The sequence below is a fragment of the Lynx canadensis genome, chromosome F1 (assembly GCF_007474595.2).
Source record: "Lynx canadensis isolate LIC74 chromosome F1, mLynCan4.pri.v2, whole genome shotgun sequence".
NCBI lineage: Eukaryota > Metazoa > Chordata > Mammalia > Carnivora > Felidae > Lynx > Lynx canadensis.
Genome location: NC_044319.2, coordinates 27617602 through 27638939, shown reverse-complemented (window position 1 = coordinate 27638939; position 21338 = coordinate 27617602). Strand labels below are relative to the sequence as shown.

The window sequence follows — 21338 nt, the reverse complement described above, 5'->3', positions numbered from 1 at the left end:
TTCACCTGCAGTCGGAATATTCTTTTGGGCTTGGCTGAGTTACACTCCCTTATGGAAAACATTACCAAGTAGTGTAAGAAATTCTCTCTTGGCCTTCTTGCTTGCTCTTTGCCCAACCCCCCCACCCCCCACCCCCCCCATCCTGGGCGGACTTGTTAGTGTGGTTGACCCCCTCCTGCTTCCCTGAGCTGGGGTTACAGGGCTGGTAAGAGCATCGCCAATTTGACAGCTACGGGCAGCCCAATGGGGCCCACACCAGGCTCAGACTTTTCGAGAGGTGCTTGAGGATCTTCATCTGATTGAGGGGCATCAGCGTGGGGCAAGAAAGCTCGGGAAGAATGGAGCGAGAGGAGTCAGGGAGTGATCCTGGAGCGACCTGGGGTAGAGAAGTGGAGCCCCACCACCTTAAATCTTCCCCGGGTTGCCGTGCATCCCGGCTTCTGCCTCTGGGGTCAGTGTTTTCTAAGGAACTCAATCCCCCCTCTCCTTACTCTGGGTGGCAGCTGGGCTGTTAGTAGGAGGCTGCACCCTCGAGGTCACATCCAGCACGGCCCAGGTCACATCCAGCATTGTCCGGAGGGCCCTTTTGAAAAATTTGAGTGTTCTCCCCCCCTCCCCCAGCCAGGTGGATAGGTTCAGAAAGGGACCCTGTTCTAAGCTAGTGGATCCCAGCTACTTGGCCCACACTTAGGGTCGCGGGTCTCTCAGGAATTCTGGGCACAAACTGCTAATGCCAAGGTCTTCCCCCTCCCTCCGGGCTGTAGAACGCCAAGGTCTGAATTCTCACAGCTCCCGACCCAGGGCGTGGGTGGGGGGGCAGCATTGGATGCGGTGACCGCCTCCCGGTCTTCCTCCGAACCTGTCTGCTCCCTGAAATCATCGGTTTCCACACGCATCCGGGCCCTGCTGGCCCCTCTTGCACGCCAAGACGCCGCGGAACAGTAAGGGACGTACAGGGAGGTGGCGTTTTATCCACCCCTTGCCTTCGGTTTGGGCCTGTTTCCCACACAGTCTCCCAGGGCACCGAGCGAAAGGACAACGGCCCCCGACGGCCCCCGGATTGCTGACTGGAGAGCTGGCCCACCCGGGCGGGAGGAAGGGGAAATCCTCCCGGTCCAGGCGCGGAGTGATAGATGGGTAACATGTCTGGGACATCTCCCGTCCCACCCTTGTCTCCTAAAATATCTACTTCTTGCAGCTCTTGCGAACCCTGAAGCTGTGCGAAAAGGGTATTTGATTTTGTATTTGGTAGGATCTGGGTGACGAACTTCTCTAGGACGCCCCACCACCCTTTCTTCCCTTCCAGGGCACGTGGGGGAAATCTTGCAGCACCGATCGAGTCAGAATCCCCGCCCCCGAACCTCTCTTCTTTGCAGTCCATTTCTTAAGGGAAGGAATGGACTCCTTTCCCCGGGGCCAGGAGTTCTTTCAAACTCTGGAGCAGCGATTCGAGCTTCTTTCCAGTCCTGCCTTCCCTGGTGGTGCCGGAAAGAAAAACAAGAAAAAAATTTATTATATGATATATATCTCCATGTATTATATATATGGAGAGACAGAGAGATATTGATTGATTCAGATTCCGATACAGAAATTCAGACAGCAGCCCCGGGCACCACAAATCTTCCCCGCCTCAGAAAAATATTGTCAGGCGTGAGCCAACTTTTAAAGGTCAGACGGGTGGCTGTCCCCGCCGGCAGATTCGGGCCTTTACGGGTTGGGGATTCAGATTCCCTAACCCCGGGGATCCCACCCCAGCCTCGGGCCAGAGCTTCGCACCGCCCAGAAGGGAATTTGGAGAAAGCCGGGTGACCACGGCGGCGCCTCGTTTTCGGAGGCGGGTGGCCGAGGACATCCGAGGGGCGAGCGGGCTCTGGCCTCCCGCGTTCCACCGTCTGGATCAGAGAGGACAGTGAAGGCGGAGGGGAGCCCTCCTTGGCAGCGCGCGACCCCAGTGCGCTCAGGGATCGGAATTAACGATTTCACCCGGACAAGGAGCGGGCAGCCGGGGCGGGTGAGGGGCGAAGGTCTGCAATGAGCGGTCCCCAGTGTCCGGGGAAGATGGGAAGTCGGGACTGAGAAGAGGCAGCAGGACCTAACTCGAGTTGTTTCCTCGCTTGGCCGCAGTGCGGGCTCGTGGAAAACCAGCGCCAGGCGGGGCTGGGCGGGAGCGGCGTCCTCGGGTCTGGGAGCGCGACCTGCGTGACCCCGGCGCGACCAGGGCAGAGCTCCTCCGCCCCGCGGGTAGGCGCAAGCCTGGGTGGCCCAGGAAACTGGCGATACATTCCTTCAACAGGCGTTTGCCGCGCACCTGCGGGTGCTGTGCGCTCACCCGACGCTTGCCCTGGATGTTGGAGGGCTTGCTAGTGGAAGCCAGTGCGGACAGGATGGCCTTTCTGGGGGAGCCGGCTTTGCGCGCGCCACGTCCCGCAGCCCGAGACAGAGGCCGTGGCTGCGAAGGGGGCAAGGGGCGGACGACCTCTGTCTCCACTGCGCGCCCCATTCGGCATTCCCGCGCCTTGGCCCTTTCACTATCCAACCTCGCCGGGTCCGTTTCCCGGTTGACTATCCTGAGCGGGCCGGAGCGAGCCGGGACTGGCCAAGCCCGCGACCCGGTTCCCGCTCCCCTTTGGAGCGGTGGCAGGACTGCCCGCGGGGAAAGGCGCGGTAGGCGGGAGCGTCGACTGCGTGCCCAGCCGAGGGACCCCCGAAACCTCTCTTTCTCCCCATACTCATTTCTCAGCAAGCATTTGGGAAGACAAAACTAAACTCCAACTCCAGCGGCTCAAGCCTTTCCAGGACTTTAATCCTTGGAAAGGATTTTTTTTTTTTTTTTTCCTATTTGGGGAGCGGCTCCTCCAGCACGGATCCTGGAGGCAGCCAGCGGGTCCGCGAGGTCCGGGCACCCAGAGCGCCGTGCCCGCCTTCGAGCCTCGGCTCCGGGCCCTGTTCCCAGCACTTAGCGGACCTCGACGAGCCCTCGAAACGTGGCGGGCTCAAGGGAGATGAGGCCTCTACCTGGGCAGCTGATGAAGTAAATTAAATTGGACCTGGAGGTGTAGTTGGTGCCACAGTGTGTCGGGAAAGGCGCAAGGGCGCCGGCCGCAGGCTACACCTGCCTTTCGGAGGAAGCCGCGGCGGGCGGGAGCCCAGCGCCGGGCGGGAGCCCAGCGCCGGCTTCAGTCTGGGGCCCTCAGAGGTTGGCTTCATCCAGGACGGGACTTTTTTTTTGTTTTTTTAGACGGCAGAGTGAATATCCTTTCAAGGGATCTGAAGGGTGAAACTAATCAGGAAGGAGAGGAATTATTAGCCAAGCCGGGACGGGATAAAACCGGGAACTACAGGAAGTTGAAGGAAGACCAAATGCTAGGTGTACCTTCCTGTAGACACGCCAGAAACAAAGCGGGGGGGTTAAGGCAAGAATGTTGTCTGAGTGCTCTGGGGATTAGACCAACGCGAGTCCTCAAGCCGGCTTGGAGACCGCCTACAGCCCTGAAAATACCACGGTCCGTTTTTTAAAAATCGAGTCCTCCTGGAGGTGAGGTGGGGGTCGAGGGAAGCAGGGAGCCGGCAAAACAATTTCTTTCCAGTGAGTAGACAAAACACGGCCCACGGGGGGCGTCTTCGGTTCTGAACACTGACCTGCTGACCCCCGCTGACCAGGTGTAGACAGCCTCAAGTCCTAATATTCCCATTGTCCTAACTTCCCATTTGCCTCGGATTTCATGCCCGTTCACTGTGTGCTACAGTCAATTAGTGAGTACTTAGCACCGCATTAGCAGGCAGAACCCAGAGGGACACCCTTGCTGAGGAGGCAGCTCTGGAGGAAGGGGAGGAGGGTTGCACCTGCAATTCTCCAGGGATGGAAAATTAGTTAACAGGGACTAACCTTTCCCTCCGTTTGTTAAAAAGACTGCTTTGAGCCTCTTGTTTTGGTCAGCAAGGATGGATATTTGGTGGATTTCTCTGGCTGGGAAACTAGTCTCCTCCAAATTGAAGAGTTGTGGTTGGGGAGGGTTGGTGGCCTTCGATGGAGGGTCCTTGTATCATTGCTTTCATTTAGGGAAATTTATCTATCAGGATTAGAGCCGAGAAGCTTCGGAATGCATAGAAACTCGGAGCCAGTTTAGCTGTTGACAGGGTGAAAGGAATAATACCACCTACTTGGGGAAGCAAGGTTGGAAGCGGACTGGACCAGCAGTTTGCGGTGGTAGAACCAGACACTGGGGTTGGAAATGGTGGGGGCGGGAGGGGGAAGGGTTCAAGTTTACTTTTGTAATGATTTTCTGCCTTTTTTCCCCTCTTAGAATGAGTGTTACCAAGGCCCACGGCACAGATGTGAGCAAACAAACAGGGTCTACTGCTTTTAGTAAAATCCCATCGTGGCTTACATGTCTGCCTTCATTCTCATTCTCTTTCTCTTCCTCCTTTCTTCCCTTCCCCAGTTCTTCCTTCCTTCTTTTGTGAGGTCTCTGGTACGCGCATGAATTCACAGCACAGGGGGTTTATTGGGGGTTGACTCTCTGACCGGCTGCAGGGTGGTGGGATCCCTTACCTTCTTTTTCGTAGTGTTTGGAGGCAGGGTAGTTTCTGGGTCCAGAGCCAAAGCCTCCTTGCAGCTGGGCTATTGTTGTTTGTGGTAGGGAAAAGTCACCTGAAACAGAGGCTGCTGTGAGATGAGATTTTACCTTTTTTCAGGTCCTAAGCTCTATAGGAGCCCTGATCAAAATGGAGCACAAATCAACCATTGTGAGGCACTACTGTTGGAAGTAGGTGGACAGGTTGGGTTTAATTGGCAAAATTAGAATTGATTCTCCCTTGGAAAATGTACTTCGGGTGAACTGTATGAACGGCGGATTGGAAAATCATCTTGGGAGGCAAATCTAAATCCTGTTGTTATTTTGGTGGATTTCTTTTCTCAGATTTCCTCCCCCTCCCCCCTGCCCTCCCTCCGACAGTCTGGGGCTAGCCACAGATGTTTTACTGTGGTATCTCACCCCCAAATGCCTTTAAAGTATAATTTACTTTAATTATAATGTTAGAGGGTTAAGGGATTGGTTCTGGGAATGGCTTAACAGAGACAAAACTTGCAGCCAAATTAATTGAAAGTTTCTTGTTATGAGGGAGAGATTGCCAAACATATGGAATACCGCTCCGGAATGAGACATCAGAAAAATACATTGTGGAGATTTAGCAATGACTAAATGTGAAGATGGAGTGGAAATAGAGATGTGCCTACAGCGTTTCCGTAGACTGCCAGTCATGGTTTAATGGGCTTTTTCTGTTTTATTTGCAATTACTGAGAATACCCAATATCCTACTGAAGAATATTATTTCTGTGTCAATATCTAATTTAGAACATAATCCCACACCTGCAGATACATATCTACATTATGTATTTTATTTACTACAGGACTGCTTCTATTAAAATGTGATCCACATTCAGCCTTAAAATGCTAACATCGAGATTGTCTCCAGGATACTTCTTGAATCTGATGTTTATATATTGAAGAGGTTACTGTTTTCTGAGCTGCCTGAGCAGAAAAAGAACAAAAGAGGTAGTTAAAGGGACCCCAAACCACCAAAGGAAACAAATAGGACCTGGGTGGGGGAAGGATTTTGAAGGAGTGGAGGGAAAAATTAGGTATGATCATTTCTGATATGAGAAGGCTTTTCTGACTTTTTTCTAGTTGTTAGTCATTTGTCCACACACACACACACACACACACACACACACATGGAAAAACTAGAAATGAGATGAACCATTTGAAGGTTGATGTATTTTTTAAGTATATAAGCAAATATAATTATAATACAGAATATGATTTACCTTAAATGCAATACCAGGTTTTTTTTTTAATTAAGGTTTTCTCAGGATTGTTGTGGCTCTAAGTTCACTGCCATCACAAAATACTACAATGTCCAATGCACCTTTGCTTCTTAAGTTTTGAAGAATTAATATTGGAATTTTATGCTTCAGTTGTGTGGTTTATGAGATAATTCTTACTAAGTTATGAAGAAATGTATAAAATATTCGGGAAATTTATGTTATGGTCTCTTTAACATGCATGGGTTCAGAATAGGGGAAAATATGAAAAAAAAAAAAGGAAGCTATAAATTGTTCAGTAAAAACAAATTGTCCTTAATAGGAGGATGGGAAATAAAGAGCCAGGACAGTGGGGGGGGGGGGCGGGGGAGGGGAGCCCAGACACACAGAGTCATGATTTGTCATATAAAACTGCATCCTGGACCTCCTGTTCGTGGATTGCATAGATGAATTAATCCTCGGTTCCTTCCACCACAATTGTCAGGTGATTTAAAAGGGGAGTTGGGACCAGAAAACAGGATTCTCCTGTCAGTGGTGGTGGTGGCAACTTTGAATTGAAAAGCTTTATTTTTGAAATGTGTGTCCAGTACTAGAACTTTTAATTAATTTAATTTTAACTCTACCACTGTTAGAATTCTTAGAGTTGGAGATTCCAGAAGCTGGCCTTGAGTTTTGGCAGGCATGGTCCCATGCCTGGTATGTCCTGTGGTCATATGTCGATACACTTTAGAATTAGTCACTCCCAGACTCAATCAATAAGCCCCCACAGAGCGGACTTTCTCTAACCTGCCTTTTTAAAACCATCTTCCTTCTTACTCTGGGAACCTTAGATAATGGGCAGCAATGCTTACCATTCATTGACTGTTGTTTTCTCCCCCTTATATGTGGGGAAGGAATGGAGAATTCTAAGAAAAACAGCATTTTTGCACAGTATTTCACTTGTATGTGTGTTTTCTTTAAGTCCCATTTGGCTTCTTTTTTTCAGTTTTAAGTCAGTAAAGAAACTTAACAAATATAAACAAAATCATGTATTTTTGGAAACATATATCGGCCAAATGTTATTTAAGATGAGCTCAAAACCACTCACTTCTGGAGTTTGGAGCAAAAGGGTTTGGAGCGAAAGCCACTGGCTTTTGTGTTAGAAGCCTTGGTCTTCAGTCAGCTCCAGAACCTGTCCCAGACGAAAAGAAGCCTCTAGCCCCAGCTTTGTGTCCCCACAGTTTTTGTCCCCAGCTGTGTCCCTTTAGGGAAGCTCTTTCAAGTGTAGATGCTCACTTTTACTGGGTTTCTGGGAAGAGTAAATGCGCAAGCAGATCTGCAAGTACTTGACAAAGTTCAGAGCTGGGGCAGTCTTAAAGACCAGGATGTTCCCAACTGGCAGATGGTGCTGCCCTCACTGGCTGGAGTGCTCCTGGGTGTCCCAAGAAGGGCCGAGCCTACTGGGAGTGTCCCGGGATCTGCGGACCGGGAGCCCCAGAAGCGTCTCCCACAGACGCTGGCCCCCTATCCTGAAAGAAGCCGGGGACACCTTGGCATGAGCATGAGGGTGTTAAGTCAGATTGTGAAACAAAAAGAGGGACTCTGTCCAAAGGGCAGTCAAAAAGTCTCGTGGGACTCCAAGGTGGAACATCAAAGTCCAAATTTTAAGAAATATTAATCTGATCTGGGGGCATGGTTAAATGAACAACATTATTCCTAATAGCACACAATAAATTAGTTTTAAAATATTAAGATATTCATCAGCATTATGGTTCCAATAGAACTATCTGAAATTCCAATTCATTTTCCCGGAAAGATGCACTTTCTTCAATACATTTTAGAAGTTATTGTCAAGTGTGGTTTTCTAGCCTTAGTCTCTTTGGTGGAAAAAATGGTTTTCCTCGCCTTGTTGTTCTTTCGTGATGAGAGATAGAAAACACCATTTTTCAAAGAATTAAAATCGATCAAACAAACACACGCAAACCGTCTCCAAAATGTTTCAGGGTGGCCCCTGGTTCCTTGAGAGCAGTTTCTTGGAAATGAAGAAACGTGAGTGGGGAATAAAAATGCACAATACTTTTTATATGTCATGGGGAGGGGGAGTTGTAGGGGGGCAATTTGGTCCACCACAGACCACATCAGGCCTTTAGACTGACCTCCCCTACTTCCCAGTTTTCTAAAACTTCACTAATGGAGGAATTTGGGGATTTAAAATGGAACCTATCTTCGGATGGGCCACTCTGAAAAATAAGCCCGTCATGCCCATGCCACAGGACTTTAGGTGATTTGCGGGCTGGGCATCATGTTATGGGTTTTATAAGCTGCCTTCATGAAGAAGTAGATTAAGGTTATGGGCAAATAAAAGGTTTTTAGCCATTTCTTATCAAATAAGAAATAGTCACTTTTCCATTGGGCATTTAGATATCTCCAAGAAAAACACTCGAATCCTCAGTTGTTAATTTGAACTCAATCCACTCTTACCTGCATACATTACAGCAGAAGTGGAGTGAGCTCAGCTGGTTGGGGGTCCTAGCCTCCCTGTTCTCACCATTGACATATGGGGAGGGCACCAAGGTCTGGCAAATTTGCCCTCGTTTTATGGAGAAGAGAGTCTGCCAGATTTCTTTATGCCAAATAGACTTAACCTTGTAATATTGCATTATCTGCTATTTATACTCTGAGATTATGTTGATTAGAAAGGGGTATACATCTTCCAGATGCTTTAGAACTAAGGGGATGGAGGAGAGTTTTGAGTGTTTTGTGTGTGGGGAGGGTATTGATGGAGGGGGAGATTATATTGAGAAATAATGAAACATGAAATAATTTTAATGTACTTTAAGTATATAAATTCATCTTGTTGGCAACTGGCCATGGGAGAATGGAAAAGGGAGCTGCCATTGAGCTTGGACAATGGTATTATGGGGCCAGGTGTTTTATACTCATTCTCTGATGTGATCACACAGCAACCCTGAGAGACTGTGTTATCATCTCTGTTTTCCAGGTCAGGAAACTGGGGCTCAAAGACTGTAAACAGTTTGTCCAAGATCATATATATGGTAGACTCCGATCTGAACCCAGGTCTAGCAGACTGTGATCTGGGATTTATTATAAACAGTTTGGCAGACCCAAAGATTTGAAGATCTAAACTCCAAGCAGAACTGAAAACTTTCAAATTCTCCCAAGAGTTTTCTAAAAGAATAGTTGAACAAAACGTTTCCACTTCGCCCTAGCTTCCTGTATCACTCAATGCCCGCTTTCCTCACGGCCTCGAGGTTGGACAGCTCCCTTATTCAGAGATGGCTTCCTTTCCATAGACAGAGCTTGACTTCGGAAGAATTGGCTTTTTTCCAGAACGGCGATGCCTCAGCCTGTGTGTGAGGAAGCGTGTGTGTGCAGGTTTATGTGTATGTGTGACTCTGTGTAAGTACTGTGGTGTATGTGTGCTTGTGTACCCGCGAGTGTGTATGTTAAAAGTGTGTGTCTAAGTATATGCAACGATGTGTATGTCTGTGCGTCTATGTGAATGTGGTATGTGTGAGTGCCTTTGTGTATGTCTCAGGGTGTATCTTTGTTCATTTGTGGTTGTGTGTGTTTCTCTATGTGTGTTAGGACGCATATGTGTGTTTGTGTCATGTGTGTCTGTGCGTATACTGTTAAGTAGGTGCGAATATGTGTGTATATCTGACTATGTGCATATGTGTTTATGTGAGTGTGGGTGCAGGTGTCTGCATGGCGAGCAAGTGTGTCAAGGCAAGCCTGCTTGTCTATACAGCTGCTCTGCCTGTGTTTAGGTCTGTGCTTTGAGCCATGTCACTCTGTAGGACTGAGAGAAGATTCTGGGCCTCGCCGGTGGGGAGTGTATTGTACTGTGTGATCCAGCATCTCCCCGGATTCCTTGGCTGTTCCACGGGCTTTGCTGTCCTTTCGTGACCAAGCTTCCTCTCCGCAGAGTCCCAGCAGAGAGCATCACCAAAGAACACTTGTGTGTGGATAAGATAAAAATTTTCATTTAAAATGAGATGACTCTTCATAATCAGGAACTGAGTTTATAGATTAAATTTTGTCTTAGTGACTCCAAGGGCCTGCTTAAATACCACTTTTGAAGGTGGAATTTTGTGATGTCAAACACTGCATAAAAAGTACGTCGAATTTACTGGGGATTTGGAAATCTTCTGGCTCCTTGGAAATTTTGGTTACAACTTAATTTCTGGTACGAGACCTACATAATCTCTGTCCTGTTCAGGCTCTCTGAATTTAAAAATAATAATTTATTGTAGGTTTTTAAAAAGGCTCGTGTTGTTGCTCCTGGAAAAATTTCTAGATAGCTTACATTTCACACTAATCAAAATAATTACATGGAGTGCTGTCACCTGAAGTGTGGGATCTGAGTTCACAAGTCTCCGCCCCCTCACAGGCAGGGATGAATCTGAACTTGACAGATGCCATCAACAAGCTGGCACCTTGCAGCTGGGTGGAGGGGATCAGCAGGACAGGGGCTCCTACTTCCCACCCTCGGGGCATTCGGTGTCCGTCCCATACAACACATGCATCCTCTGTCCAAAGGATCTAAATCTATGTCTCAAACATTTCCATCTGCCCAATTGTTAAGAAGCAACAGAGGCCGGCGGCTCATCTACTCCCTTGTCACTGGACACAGAGCAGCTTTGAGACTACCTCTCTGCCTCCATTTCCCCTCCATAAAATGACAGGGTAGAGCCAGCCAGGTGAGGCATGTCCAGATCCCTCCCGCTCTCAGGTTGGGTTTAGCCAACCTTAAGCATAGGCTCCTGGTTCAAATCCCCGTTACCCCATTGTGGGACTTGGGGCACTTTGCTTCACCTCTCCAAGGCTCAGTTTTGTCATCTGTGAAATGGGGTAACAACACCTTCCTCACCAATTTGTACAGATTATTGACGTAATATACACCCAGGACCTGGCAGAGTTCACAACAGGCTCTTGATGTCTGGTTTTACCATTACTGGTATATTATGGATCTCTTAAATCATTTCTAGGTTACTTTTGTTTTTAAAAATGCCACTCCCCTCTCAAAATCTACATTGGAATACAGCGTGAGACGTTTTTTTTTTTTTGTTTTTTTTTTAATTTTTTTTTTCAACGTTTATTTATTTTTGGGACAGAGAGAGACAGAGCATGAACAGGGGAGGGGCAGAGAGAGAGGGAGACACAGAATTGGAAACAGGCTCCAGGCTCCGAGCCGTCAGCCCAGAGCCCGACGCGGGGCTCGAACTCACGGACCGCGAGATCGTGACCTGGCTGAAGTCGGACGCTTAACCGACTGCGCCACCCAGGCGCCCCAGCGTGAGACGTTTTTTTGGTTTGTGTTTTTGTTTTGTTTTTTAACTTAAAAATCACCTTGGTTTGGCCCTCACATTTTTGCCAAACTCGAGGACCCCAGTTTGGCCCCAAGGCCGCTGAGAACCCCCAGTTTGGGCAGCACAGATGGACTCAGCAGGGAGCATCCCTGCAAGCCAGAGGCTGAGATGGCTTGTCTGTCTGCTTTTAGTGTTGTTCCTAAACGTGATGTTGTCTCCGTTTCCAAGCCTCTAAAACTCCCCTGCCCGCCCTTCCCTGCATACATTAGCCTTAATGTATTCTCTCTTGAATACTCATCATATTAAGGCTCCCGGTAGATACCTAGCTCGAAATAAATTTTATGAGCACACATCCTCGCCCTCATCCCCATGCATTTGCGGCCGGCAGGAGAAATACAGCCGTATCTTTCCTGGAGGCAAGGCCAGACAACAATTAGGTGGGAATCGACGCCCTCTGGCCGCGGAGCCGGGCGGGGTGCGGGAGGGAGCCGGCGGGCGCACTCCCCGCGCCCAGAGGACGGTTCTCCGTCCGGGTTCTCCTAGGGTTCATTCGCGGGCACCGGCGGGGTACCCGGCCCTCGGACTCAGCCGTTCGCTCACACAAAGATGCCCCTAGCGGGCCGTGTCCCCGCGTCCCCGATGGCCCCGGGCGGCGGTGCTCAGCGGGCAGACGGTTGCACACGGTCTGGGACCTGGGACGGGCTGGTGGGCACGGGTTCCTGCCGATCTGCGAGCCACTTCCGTGCGCGAGGGCCTCGGTCTTCTCTCCCCTCGCGTGCAAAATGGTGCCAGAGCAGTGCTCCTCCACACACAACGCCGTCCTCCAGCCCCTGGCTTGGCGGCTGCAGCGGCTCCGAACGCCAACGCGCGGGCAGGAGAAACCGCGCCCGCGCGCTGCGTGAGCGCCTTTGCACGAGTCGTCCCCCCTCCCCCACCCCTCGCAGGCTGGCCTTGTCACACGGCGGGAGCCCCTGGTCATGCACCCCTCGCTCCTCAGTCTCCTCTCTGCTTATCCAGATGTCTCCACTGCTAAGGCCCCCGGCTCCTGGACTTCTTCCTGTTGCTCCAGGGACGCCAGTCCTGATGGTCCCGGAGAGAGGCAGGGGTGTCCTTGTAGTGGGAGGAGCACCTCCCTGTCTTGTGGACGCAATCTGAGCCTCCACAGGAGCGTGGGGACATCTGTGCAGCGATTCTCCATCAATGAGATCAAGCGCATGAACGTGGGTCCCTAACTTTCCTTCCCCTCAGCCACAGCAGCACCACACACAACACACACTTACTGCAATTATCTCCTAGTAACAGCAAACCTTTATTGAGCACCAACTGGATACTGGCCCTGTCCTACAGTATTGATTCACTTACTCTTCATAACAATCCTCCCAGGGACTTCTGTCATCATCACCCCCATCCCTCCTTGTTACAGATGAGAGAACCGGGCAGAGAGAGGCCAAGTAATTTGTGGAAGGTTAAAAAGCAGAGCCAGGGTTCAAACTCAGGCAGGCTGGCTCCAGAATCCATGGTCCCACCCTGGGTCCTACCCATCCCCCCTTATTTGATGGAGATTCCTGTTGCTGTCCTGTGTGCTTAGTACCTTGCTGGGGACATCAGAACTGTTTGGTAAGTAACTTGGTAGCTGGTTGGTTGAACGTTTTCTTTGTCAAAGAGGAAAACTTCAGAGATAGAAAAAAATGCCATATGCCCTGGGACAGGTAGCAAATGTCCAGACCCATGCATCTGTGTCTCATTGTGGTTCCTGTAGTTTCCGTGGGGCATTTTGGTGTGAGAATGGGGTCAAAGGGCAAGGCATCTAGTGGGTCTGACTTTCAGGCAAATGTTGGTAGCTGCTGAGGCCAGAAAGGGGAACAGACTGGGTTTGGGGGTTACTGTGCCCAACACTGACATTTGTGTCTCTGACACGGTGATGTCATTTAGTGAATGTCCCCATAGCCTGTCTACAGGTTTGAGACACAAATGATTTAGAACTTGAGAGAGCTTTCTTTCTACATAGATGTGTTCAAACTTTGTCCCCTGTGCTTTGAGGCCAGTTCCCTTACATTAATACTTTTAAATTATATCACACCGACAAAGATGATATGAATCAAGAATGTAGGATTCCGGAGAGATTTGGTTTGTTGATATTTTGGAGTGCACGGGAGAAGCAGGTGAACTGTTTCGAAGTGAGCTTCTTAGAGAGGATTTGATCCAATATTTATGTAGTGATACATATCTGTGGAGCTACTCGTGTGTACCAGGCACTGTGCTAGGCGGCTGGGATACATAGCTGCAAAAGAAACATTATTCTGGCCCCGGGAGGATCTCCCCTCCTAATAGGAAACACTGGGTGCATTGGATTTCAGTTCCCACGTGCCTCGTTGACCAGTGACCTTTGTGCAGTGCACAGCCTGCACAATTATACGTGGCAGCCCTAAGGGTCTGGGTTCTGTCTTTTCCCTCCAGTGGGACATGAATCATGAAGAACAGGAAGGCATCCACACAGGGTCTGGTCCGGTTAGCCGTGCTGTGTGGAAGGCTCACTCTGCCTTTCTCTCCTCTCCCCACAGAGATCCCTCAGTGTGCCGGCTGCAATCAGCATATCCTGGACAAGTTCATCCTGAAGGTCCTGGACAGACACTGGCACAGCTCTTGCCTCAAGTGTGCAGACTGCCAGATGCAGCTGGCAGACAGGTGCTTCTCCAGGGCCGGGAGCGTCTACTGCAAGGAAGACTTCTTCAAGTAAGCCAGAACCCAGGGTGCAGCCTCCCTCCCATGCCCTGGTCTGTATCTGCCTCTCCCCGCTGGGGGTGGGGGAGACAGCTGGCAGAGGGCTGGAGCCAAACTTCTGCAGGGGGGCCGACAAAGGATTCCGGCGAATCCTGAAGGGAATGCTCCTTCTTGGTGTTGGTTTCTTGGGCCACGTGGCTCTATCATTCCTGCCACTTTCAGGGTGGCTGCTTTGAGTTTTGCACCTCGAATCTAGAGGAGTCTTCGTGGCTGCTTCAGGGCCCCAGAGGCTTGGAAGAGTTGCTCCTGGTCGGGGTCAAGCCAGGCTCTGTTAGTGTCATCGCTTTCAATGAAAACATGAAGAGGCAGTTTGATGTGACAGTTAAGAGCCCAGACCCTTGACTGGGTTTGAATCTCTTATTAGCTGTGTGCTCTGGGGCAACTTACCTAACTTCTCTCTGCCTCTGGTTGCTTATCTATAAAATGCGGCTGCTAATCATAGTTCCTACCTCACTGCATTGTTATTAGCTTTGAATGGATCAATATATGTAAAGTCCGTAGGACAGTACCTGACACCTGAGTGTTAGCTTTTAAGACTGTCCTCAATTCCTTCTGGGGTTGGATCCATCAGAAAAAGTCCTGCTGGTCATGGAGAGGGGACCTTCTAGAATTTATCTTCTGTGGCATTTCGTCTGGGGCTTCTCTCCCGGAACCCGTTTCCCGGGGCACTCAGGCTGGTGCCTCAGCTCACCTGGACCAGCTGGTGACAGCAAGACCAACAACAAGAGAAGGGATGTGTCCATCGGTGACGCGGAGCCCAGGGTGGGTGGCCCACGGGGGTGCGCTGAGGGGGACGGGGCTTCTGGGGAGGCTCGCCAAAGCCTGGAAACACTTGGCACAAATGAGCCAGCCTCAGAGGGGCAGCATGCCTCCTTCAGAGGTCATGTATTCTGCACAAAGGGAGGGGACATGGGGACAAATGCCAGTCCTGGATCCAGGACATGTTTCTCCCAAATCCTGCCAAGGTTGAACTTCAGAGAACAGGTGATTTGAATTTCTGAGGATTCTCAAATTTCATTAGCCCAATACGAGTTGAAAAGCACATTAAAGGTGATCTTGGTTTCCACTGGGGCTTCCTCCAAGGCTCGTGCTCAGAAGGCAACACTCATTGTCGCCGTCACACTTGGGTCAAAAATGCACCGCTCTCTCCCTTGGTGTGCATGTGAGCATGCGCACTCACACGTGCCTGTGTGTTCATGCCTGTGCCCGTATGCTGCCTGAGGGCAGGGGCAGTAGGCGCGCAGGCACATCCAACAGATTCCTGATGGCTCCGACTCAGGGCCGGGCCTCTGGCTCTCCCTCTAGGTCTTTTCCGTGCTCTCCGTCCTCCCAGTCTTCCTTTTGCTCTCTCATCTCTGAACCTTGCCTTGCTTCCTTCATTCTGGCATTTACACAGTTCTGCTCTCTCCTCCTACATCCTTCCCCGTGGGCAACCAGAGTCATTCGTTATTCATTTTTCAGTGACATCCGGGCCAAGCCCCACGGCAGCTCTTGTAGGCCCCGCACGGAGTGAATCTCATCACGTGTGTGTTCGTGTGCGTGAACGTTGTGTGCCTGTGTGCACCTGTGAAGGTGAATGTGTGAGCAAGGAGGGGCAAGAGGACACAGTAGGCGGGGCCTGGCCTTGGGGTCAGGTCAGCTGTCCCTGCTTCCAAGTTCTGTGCACCATCTTCCTGGTTGTCCATGTACCTTTGGGAAGCCTCAGTGAGCTACCGGGGCATGGCCTTTTTTTAAAAATGTTTATTTAACTTTGAGAGAGACAGTGTGAGGGGAGGAGGGGCAGAGAGAGAGGGAGACACAGAATCCGAAGCAGGCTCTAAGCTGTCAGCACAGAGCCTGACGCGGGGCTCGAACTCACAAACCGCGAGTTCATGACCTGAGCCGAAGTCCGACGCTTAACCGACTGAGCCACCCAGGCGCCCCAGGGGCATGGCCTTCTTGCCCAGGGTAGGTGCTGAGATGTCCCCGAGTTAGACCACTGGCTGGGGTGCAGGCAAAACCCATTAGGATCATGTCACAGGACTCTGTCACCAGAGAAGCTCCTTTGAGCTCCTGTCTGGGGTTTGGAACTTGACCTTGACTGGCTGGCTCTGAGTGTTTGGGAAAGGGAAGTGGTCGCAGCTCAGGTGTAGGTTCGGGCTTGGGAGAAGTAGTGATAAGGAAAGATGGTCCCTTCAGAAGGGACCTGGGGTGCAGGCTGGGGGAGGAGTAGCATAGGCCTATGAGTCATAAGCCCAAGACCAGAAATAACAATGACAATTACTTGCTCAGGCCAGGGCACTGACCTCTTGCCTCTGTGGCCTCCCCATGCCATGACCCTCATTTGGATCCTTCCAGGGCATTGTTCAGCAATAACCTCATAACTCACCTCCCACTTCCTTGAGGCTACATGTCCCCCCACCACACCGGCATCCAACTTCACCACTGACCCCGGCCCCCAGCTCCTTCAGCAAGGCCCCCTCTGCCTACAGAACATTCCAGATGCATTGTGCTATCAGAGCCTTCCACCTTGCCTCTCTTCTAGTCCTACCTCATTGCTTTCTTGGGTTCCCAATGCCCCCCAGCAGGGTGCCCCCTTTCCCAGGCAGGCCTTGACCCTGGCTATTGTATCCTCCAGGGATGATGTCTGTCCTCTGAAGGTCTCCCCCATTCTTCCATGGCCGTGAGTCCAGCTCTTCAGCGGATGGGCATCCTGAGTTGCCTTGTTTTTGCTCACTCCTCCTGCGCCTGTTTGATCTTTCTTGTTGGCATGAGGAAAGACTTATTAGGTATTATTTTTCTGTCCCTGGCATATGCACCTGGCCTTGTCTACAGACCATCACTGGGTTTGATCACATAGTGAATTTACAGCATGCTTGGTGACCAGTTTCTTCTGTCCCTCACATGACGTCCTGTGAATCCTGGAGGCCCAGGCTGCCTGGGAAATGCAGAGGCCCATGATTCAGTCCCAGTTACTTTCTTGGTTCCATAGGACTGCCCTGCTTCATAAAATGACCCACCCTCAGGGCTGGATCCTCTTGCGAAGTAGGGGAACAGGCCACAGATTCAGTGCTGAATCCAGGTCGTTAATTCTGAGATGAAGTGCTGTGTGGAGAGAAATTTATTTTTGTTTTTAAGTTTTATTTATTCGGGGTGCCTGGGTGGCTCAGTCAGTTAAGCATCCAACTTCGGCTCAGGTCGTGATCTCACAGTTGGTGAGTTCAGGCCCCGCGTCGGGCTCTGTGCTGACAGCTTGGAGTCTGGAGCCTGCTTTGGATTCTGTGTCTCCCTCTCGCTCTTCCCCCTCCCCTGCTGACACAATGTCTCTCTCTTTCTCAAAAATAAATAAACATTAAAAAAATTTTTTTTAAGTTTTATTTATTTATTTTGAGAAAGAGAGCGCACGTGAGTGGGGGAGGTGTAGAGAGAGAGAGGGAGAGCAAGAGAATCCCAAGCAGGCTCCATGCTGTCAGTGCAGAGCCCCACACAGGGCTCAATCCTACCAACTGTGAGATCATGACCTGGGCTGAAATCAAGAGTCAGATGCTTAACCAACTGAGCCACCCAGGCCCCCTGTGCGGAGAGAAGTTAAAAGCTGAGGTGATTCTCCCCGCTGATAATGGAGATTGAAGATTGGGCCACTCTGAAGCTGCCCAGGGAAGACACTTGGATTCACGGGCAGTCAGGCCCCACACGGCTCTTGGGGACTGTGGCTGTTCGGTGCAGGAAGACACAGCCGCAGGTGCAATTTGGTATAGCAAGTCACAGTGCGAGGCGAGGACACTGAGGGAGTCAGTCCTCCAGGGTCAGACTGGCTTCACCCCTCTCCCACCCCCCCTGCCGGGGTCTTGGGATCCACTGCCAACTTGGGGCTCAGGCTGTAACCTGGCTGCAGAGCCCGTGGTCCCCTCCTCATTATGGTTCATTAAACATCACCAGGCACCTGCTTTCAGATGGCGCACAGGATACCTGTGAGCAGAGAGAGAATACGAGGCAGGGCGGGAGGGGCAGAGCAGTTCCCGGAGCCCCAAGCCCCTTCCTGTCCCACAGGAGGCTGCCAGAGTCACTTCCGGCAGCCTGGTGAGAGGGAAGGTCGGCGCCATGAGCTTGAATTCACCTGTCAGACCTCAGGATGCTCTCAGCTGCGGGATTTGGAAGAGGCCTGGTGGGAGCCAGGGAGACTCTCTGCTCTACGCTCCTTGAAGAAAAAGAAAAAGGACAGAAAAATCACTGCCCTTTTCAGATACCTGCCCCATAGCCCTGCTCAGAGGGGCACTGACCTCACTGATCAGCATTGTGGTTCTAATTTTCAGGATCAATATTTTAAATCTCTTTGCCCATAACAAGGGAAGGGCCACTGCTTTGCGTAACTCCAAGGGGTATCCTTTATCCTGCGTGAAGGTTTCGAATCAAGACTGTCATGTGAAGAGTACCCTGCCGCAGGCATGTGATACCTCAGAAGTGGGGTGAGGTCAGCCTTCCATCAGCCTTCAGCCCACGAGCTGTGATAATACTGGTGGCTGACAGCAGAGGGCGATGTTGATGTGTGTACAGACCAAGAAAGAAGTATTGTTGGAAGGTTGTACTCTGTGGTTGTTGCATTTTTCTCTTGGAGCTGTTGAATTCTGTCTTGCTCTGTAACATTGGCTGATCTTTGCTGTTGTTTGTTGTTTTTGCCTCCTGGGTCCTTGGCTGCCTTTCTCCACAGGAAATAAAAGTCTGAGACCGAGAGGAGAGCCACGGAGTTGACTAAACGCAGTGGTTCCGAGGCTATTGCAAATGAATCACAAGCTGAGGAGCCAACGGCTCTTTCTGTTGTATTTGCTAAGCAAGTCCTTTCTGGACTGCGTGTCCCGTACGTCCCGGGTCCCCATCTCCTTGCAAAGAGACCAGGGCCTGGGGAGGGCAGGAGTCTGGGAGTAGAGCTTCTGGGTCCCCTCCTCATCACTGACTGGGTCCTGGGAGGGGCTTGGCAGCTCTCTTACTCTGAAGTGCAGTGAATAGCACAGGTTCTCTGCTCCAGGAACTGGGTGCCCTTGGGCAGGTTCCTTAACATCTCTGAACTCCACTGTCCTCTTCAGAAAAAAATGGGAATGTTAATGGTGCATGCTTTAGAAGACCTGGCACACAGGAGCATTTCATAAAGGGGAGTTATTTTATGAACAGAGGGGTTTAGTGAACCCAGACGGTGCTCGGTTGGATTCCTGTCCTGTCTCGTGCTAGCTGTTTGTCAGAAAACAAGTGACCGGGCCTTTCTGAACCTCACTGCCTTACTGTTGGAAGGCGCTCATTGTGGAGCGCAGAGTCGTGAGATGGGAAGGAAATAGCATGGAAACCATGTCTAGCAGGATGCTGGCTGCTTTACCAGTGTCTCTGGGTTTCTGGCCCGGACGTGTGGCCACTTGACCTGCCGTCCTGGAGGGCCAGGCTGTCAGAGCCCTCCCTCGGGGCTAGGCCTGGGCTGGCTTCTCCTGTCCTCCCTCCTCCCCGCCCCCAGCCCTCAGCTTTGAGACCTTCCTGTTGAGGTGACATTTAACGTCCTGCGGTGATGAGGGTAGCCTGGCAGAGCTCGGAGGGCACACTGCATTGTGCTGGGAATAAACCACAGGCTGAAGATGCCGTGGGGATTTACATGAAGATTTGGGAAACAAACCAGCAATTACGACAGTGTGAAAACAAACAGGGCTAGGGAATCAAAGAGAGAGCAGCACAGCTTTCGAGAACATTCCAGGCTTGTGTCCCTGACCACCGGGGCTTTGTGCTCATACCCGCAGCAGGGAGCCTGGGGGAAGAGTTGGAGGCATTCTGAGAGTGACTGCCACTCCAGGGGGTTCCTGTCTAAACTTCTTGTGTCTCTGGGGGTGTCTGTCTGTCCCCGAGGCCTTCACCTGCCTGGCGGGCAGAGATGGTCACTTGTGGGGACCCAGTGGGATAGAAGGCCGCTTCACGACTTGTCAGTGGGGAGCTGTGTGGGCCGCTGCCCCGCTTGGCCAGGCGCTTCGGTTCCTCGCAGTGCCCCCTCCCCCAGCCAGTCAATCTCCAGGCAGGCTGCCGGCCAAGGGCAGGTAAGCAGCGTCCTTGGGAGCCCGGGAGATGCTGATTTATCCCTGCAGTTCAGAACAGCCTGTTTCAGCTCCAGCATGCCCTGCGTTTGGCCGGGACGCAGGGTGGTTTTGCTGGCTCCAGCCTGGTCTTCACTAGTGACCTTGGCCCAATCACTCTGGTGACCAGGGCCCCCGCCCCTAGGCAGGGCAGATGCCCGCAGGAAATACAGGCAAAGTCCCGCTCAGCCTCTCTGCGAGGTGGACTTCACAGAGTGGCCCGCTTTGGGTTTGAATGCAGACTCTATGTGACCTGGGGGCATTTGATCTCTGAGCCTCACCATCCCGCCTCGAAAGAGGGATGGGAACACACATCTCCACTTTTCTGGATTACCCTGAGGATGAAGTAAGATTTAGGAAGTGCTTTGTAGTCGTCATTAGGGGTTATTCTTATTGAAGTCATGATGGTGAATGTGTATGGAAGGAGGAGAAAGAAAGAGAGAAGGAGGTTCGTAGGGGCCGAGGCTACAAAAGGCTGCAGACAAGACAGGGGTTCCGGGGTGGGACTTGTGTCCACCTGCCTGTGTCCAGTGGCAGGTCAGGTGATTGGAACAACGGTCTGCCTGGTGGTGTGGGGGCAGGTGAGAGCTACCACAAGCCCTCCCCAGGGGACGCCATCCTTCCCCATGTGGTCCAGAGCTCTGTGGGTGTGACTGCAGCCTTCAGCCTTTTCTTCCCAGAGTGGGGTTCCCGGCTCGGGCCGGGGGAGACCAGCCTGTGTGCTTGTGTGGCCATCTCCAGTCAGCTTTTACTTTGTAGCCCCAGGAAGAGGCCACTTCAGTTCTGGGGTTGATTGCTGGTCCAGTCTGGGTCCAGGTCCTTGTGAGCCAGTGTTATTTCTGGTAACTACACACCTGCTAGCCTCCCCCCTCCACGAGCATGGCCATGTGCATGCATTCACACACACACACACACACACACACACACACATATTCTAGCAAAATGTGCTTAAGGAACCCACAGGGGGAGGGTCTCTTTGACGTGTGACTTTCCATAATTTCTGAATAGTTTATAGTCTAATTCCCTCGCTAAGCAAATTAAACCTTTTAAGGTAACGATCAGATGGTCCAGATAGTGTCTGTGCATGTGGACATTTGTAAGATTCAAACACACTGGTGGGACCAGGCCCACAGTCATTTGCGAAGGCCTGTAATCAAGGCAGAAGCAATTACTTAGCGGAGCAGCTCCCCCTGGGACCCGAGGCCGTATATCAGGCGGTGATGAGTCCGCGGATTGTCTCCCCGCCCCAGAGGCCCCGGTTCAGCTGCGCCTGCCCAGCCTGGGGCGAAGGCCTCCTGACATCTGTGGGGCCTGCAGCCCAGAGACTTTTCGGCCTTGGGG

The 21338-nt window shown here is 51.3% G+C and overlaps 1 protein-coding gene across 1 annotated transcript in view; it reads left to right on the top strand.

Moving 5' to 3' along the window:
• The window catches only part of LHX4 (LIM homeobox 4), a 41719-nt gene that overhangs the window by 2647 nt on the left and 17734 nt on the right, over nucleotides 1–21338 (top strand). The window contains exon 2 of the mRNA XM_030303128.1: nucleotides 13698–13869. Within this exon, the coding sequence (XP_030158988.1) occupies nucleotides 13698–13869 (172 nt within the window). The remainder of the gene's footprint in view (nucleotides 1–13697; nucleotides 13870–21338) is intronic.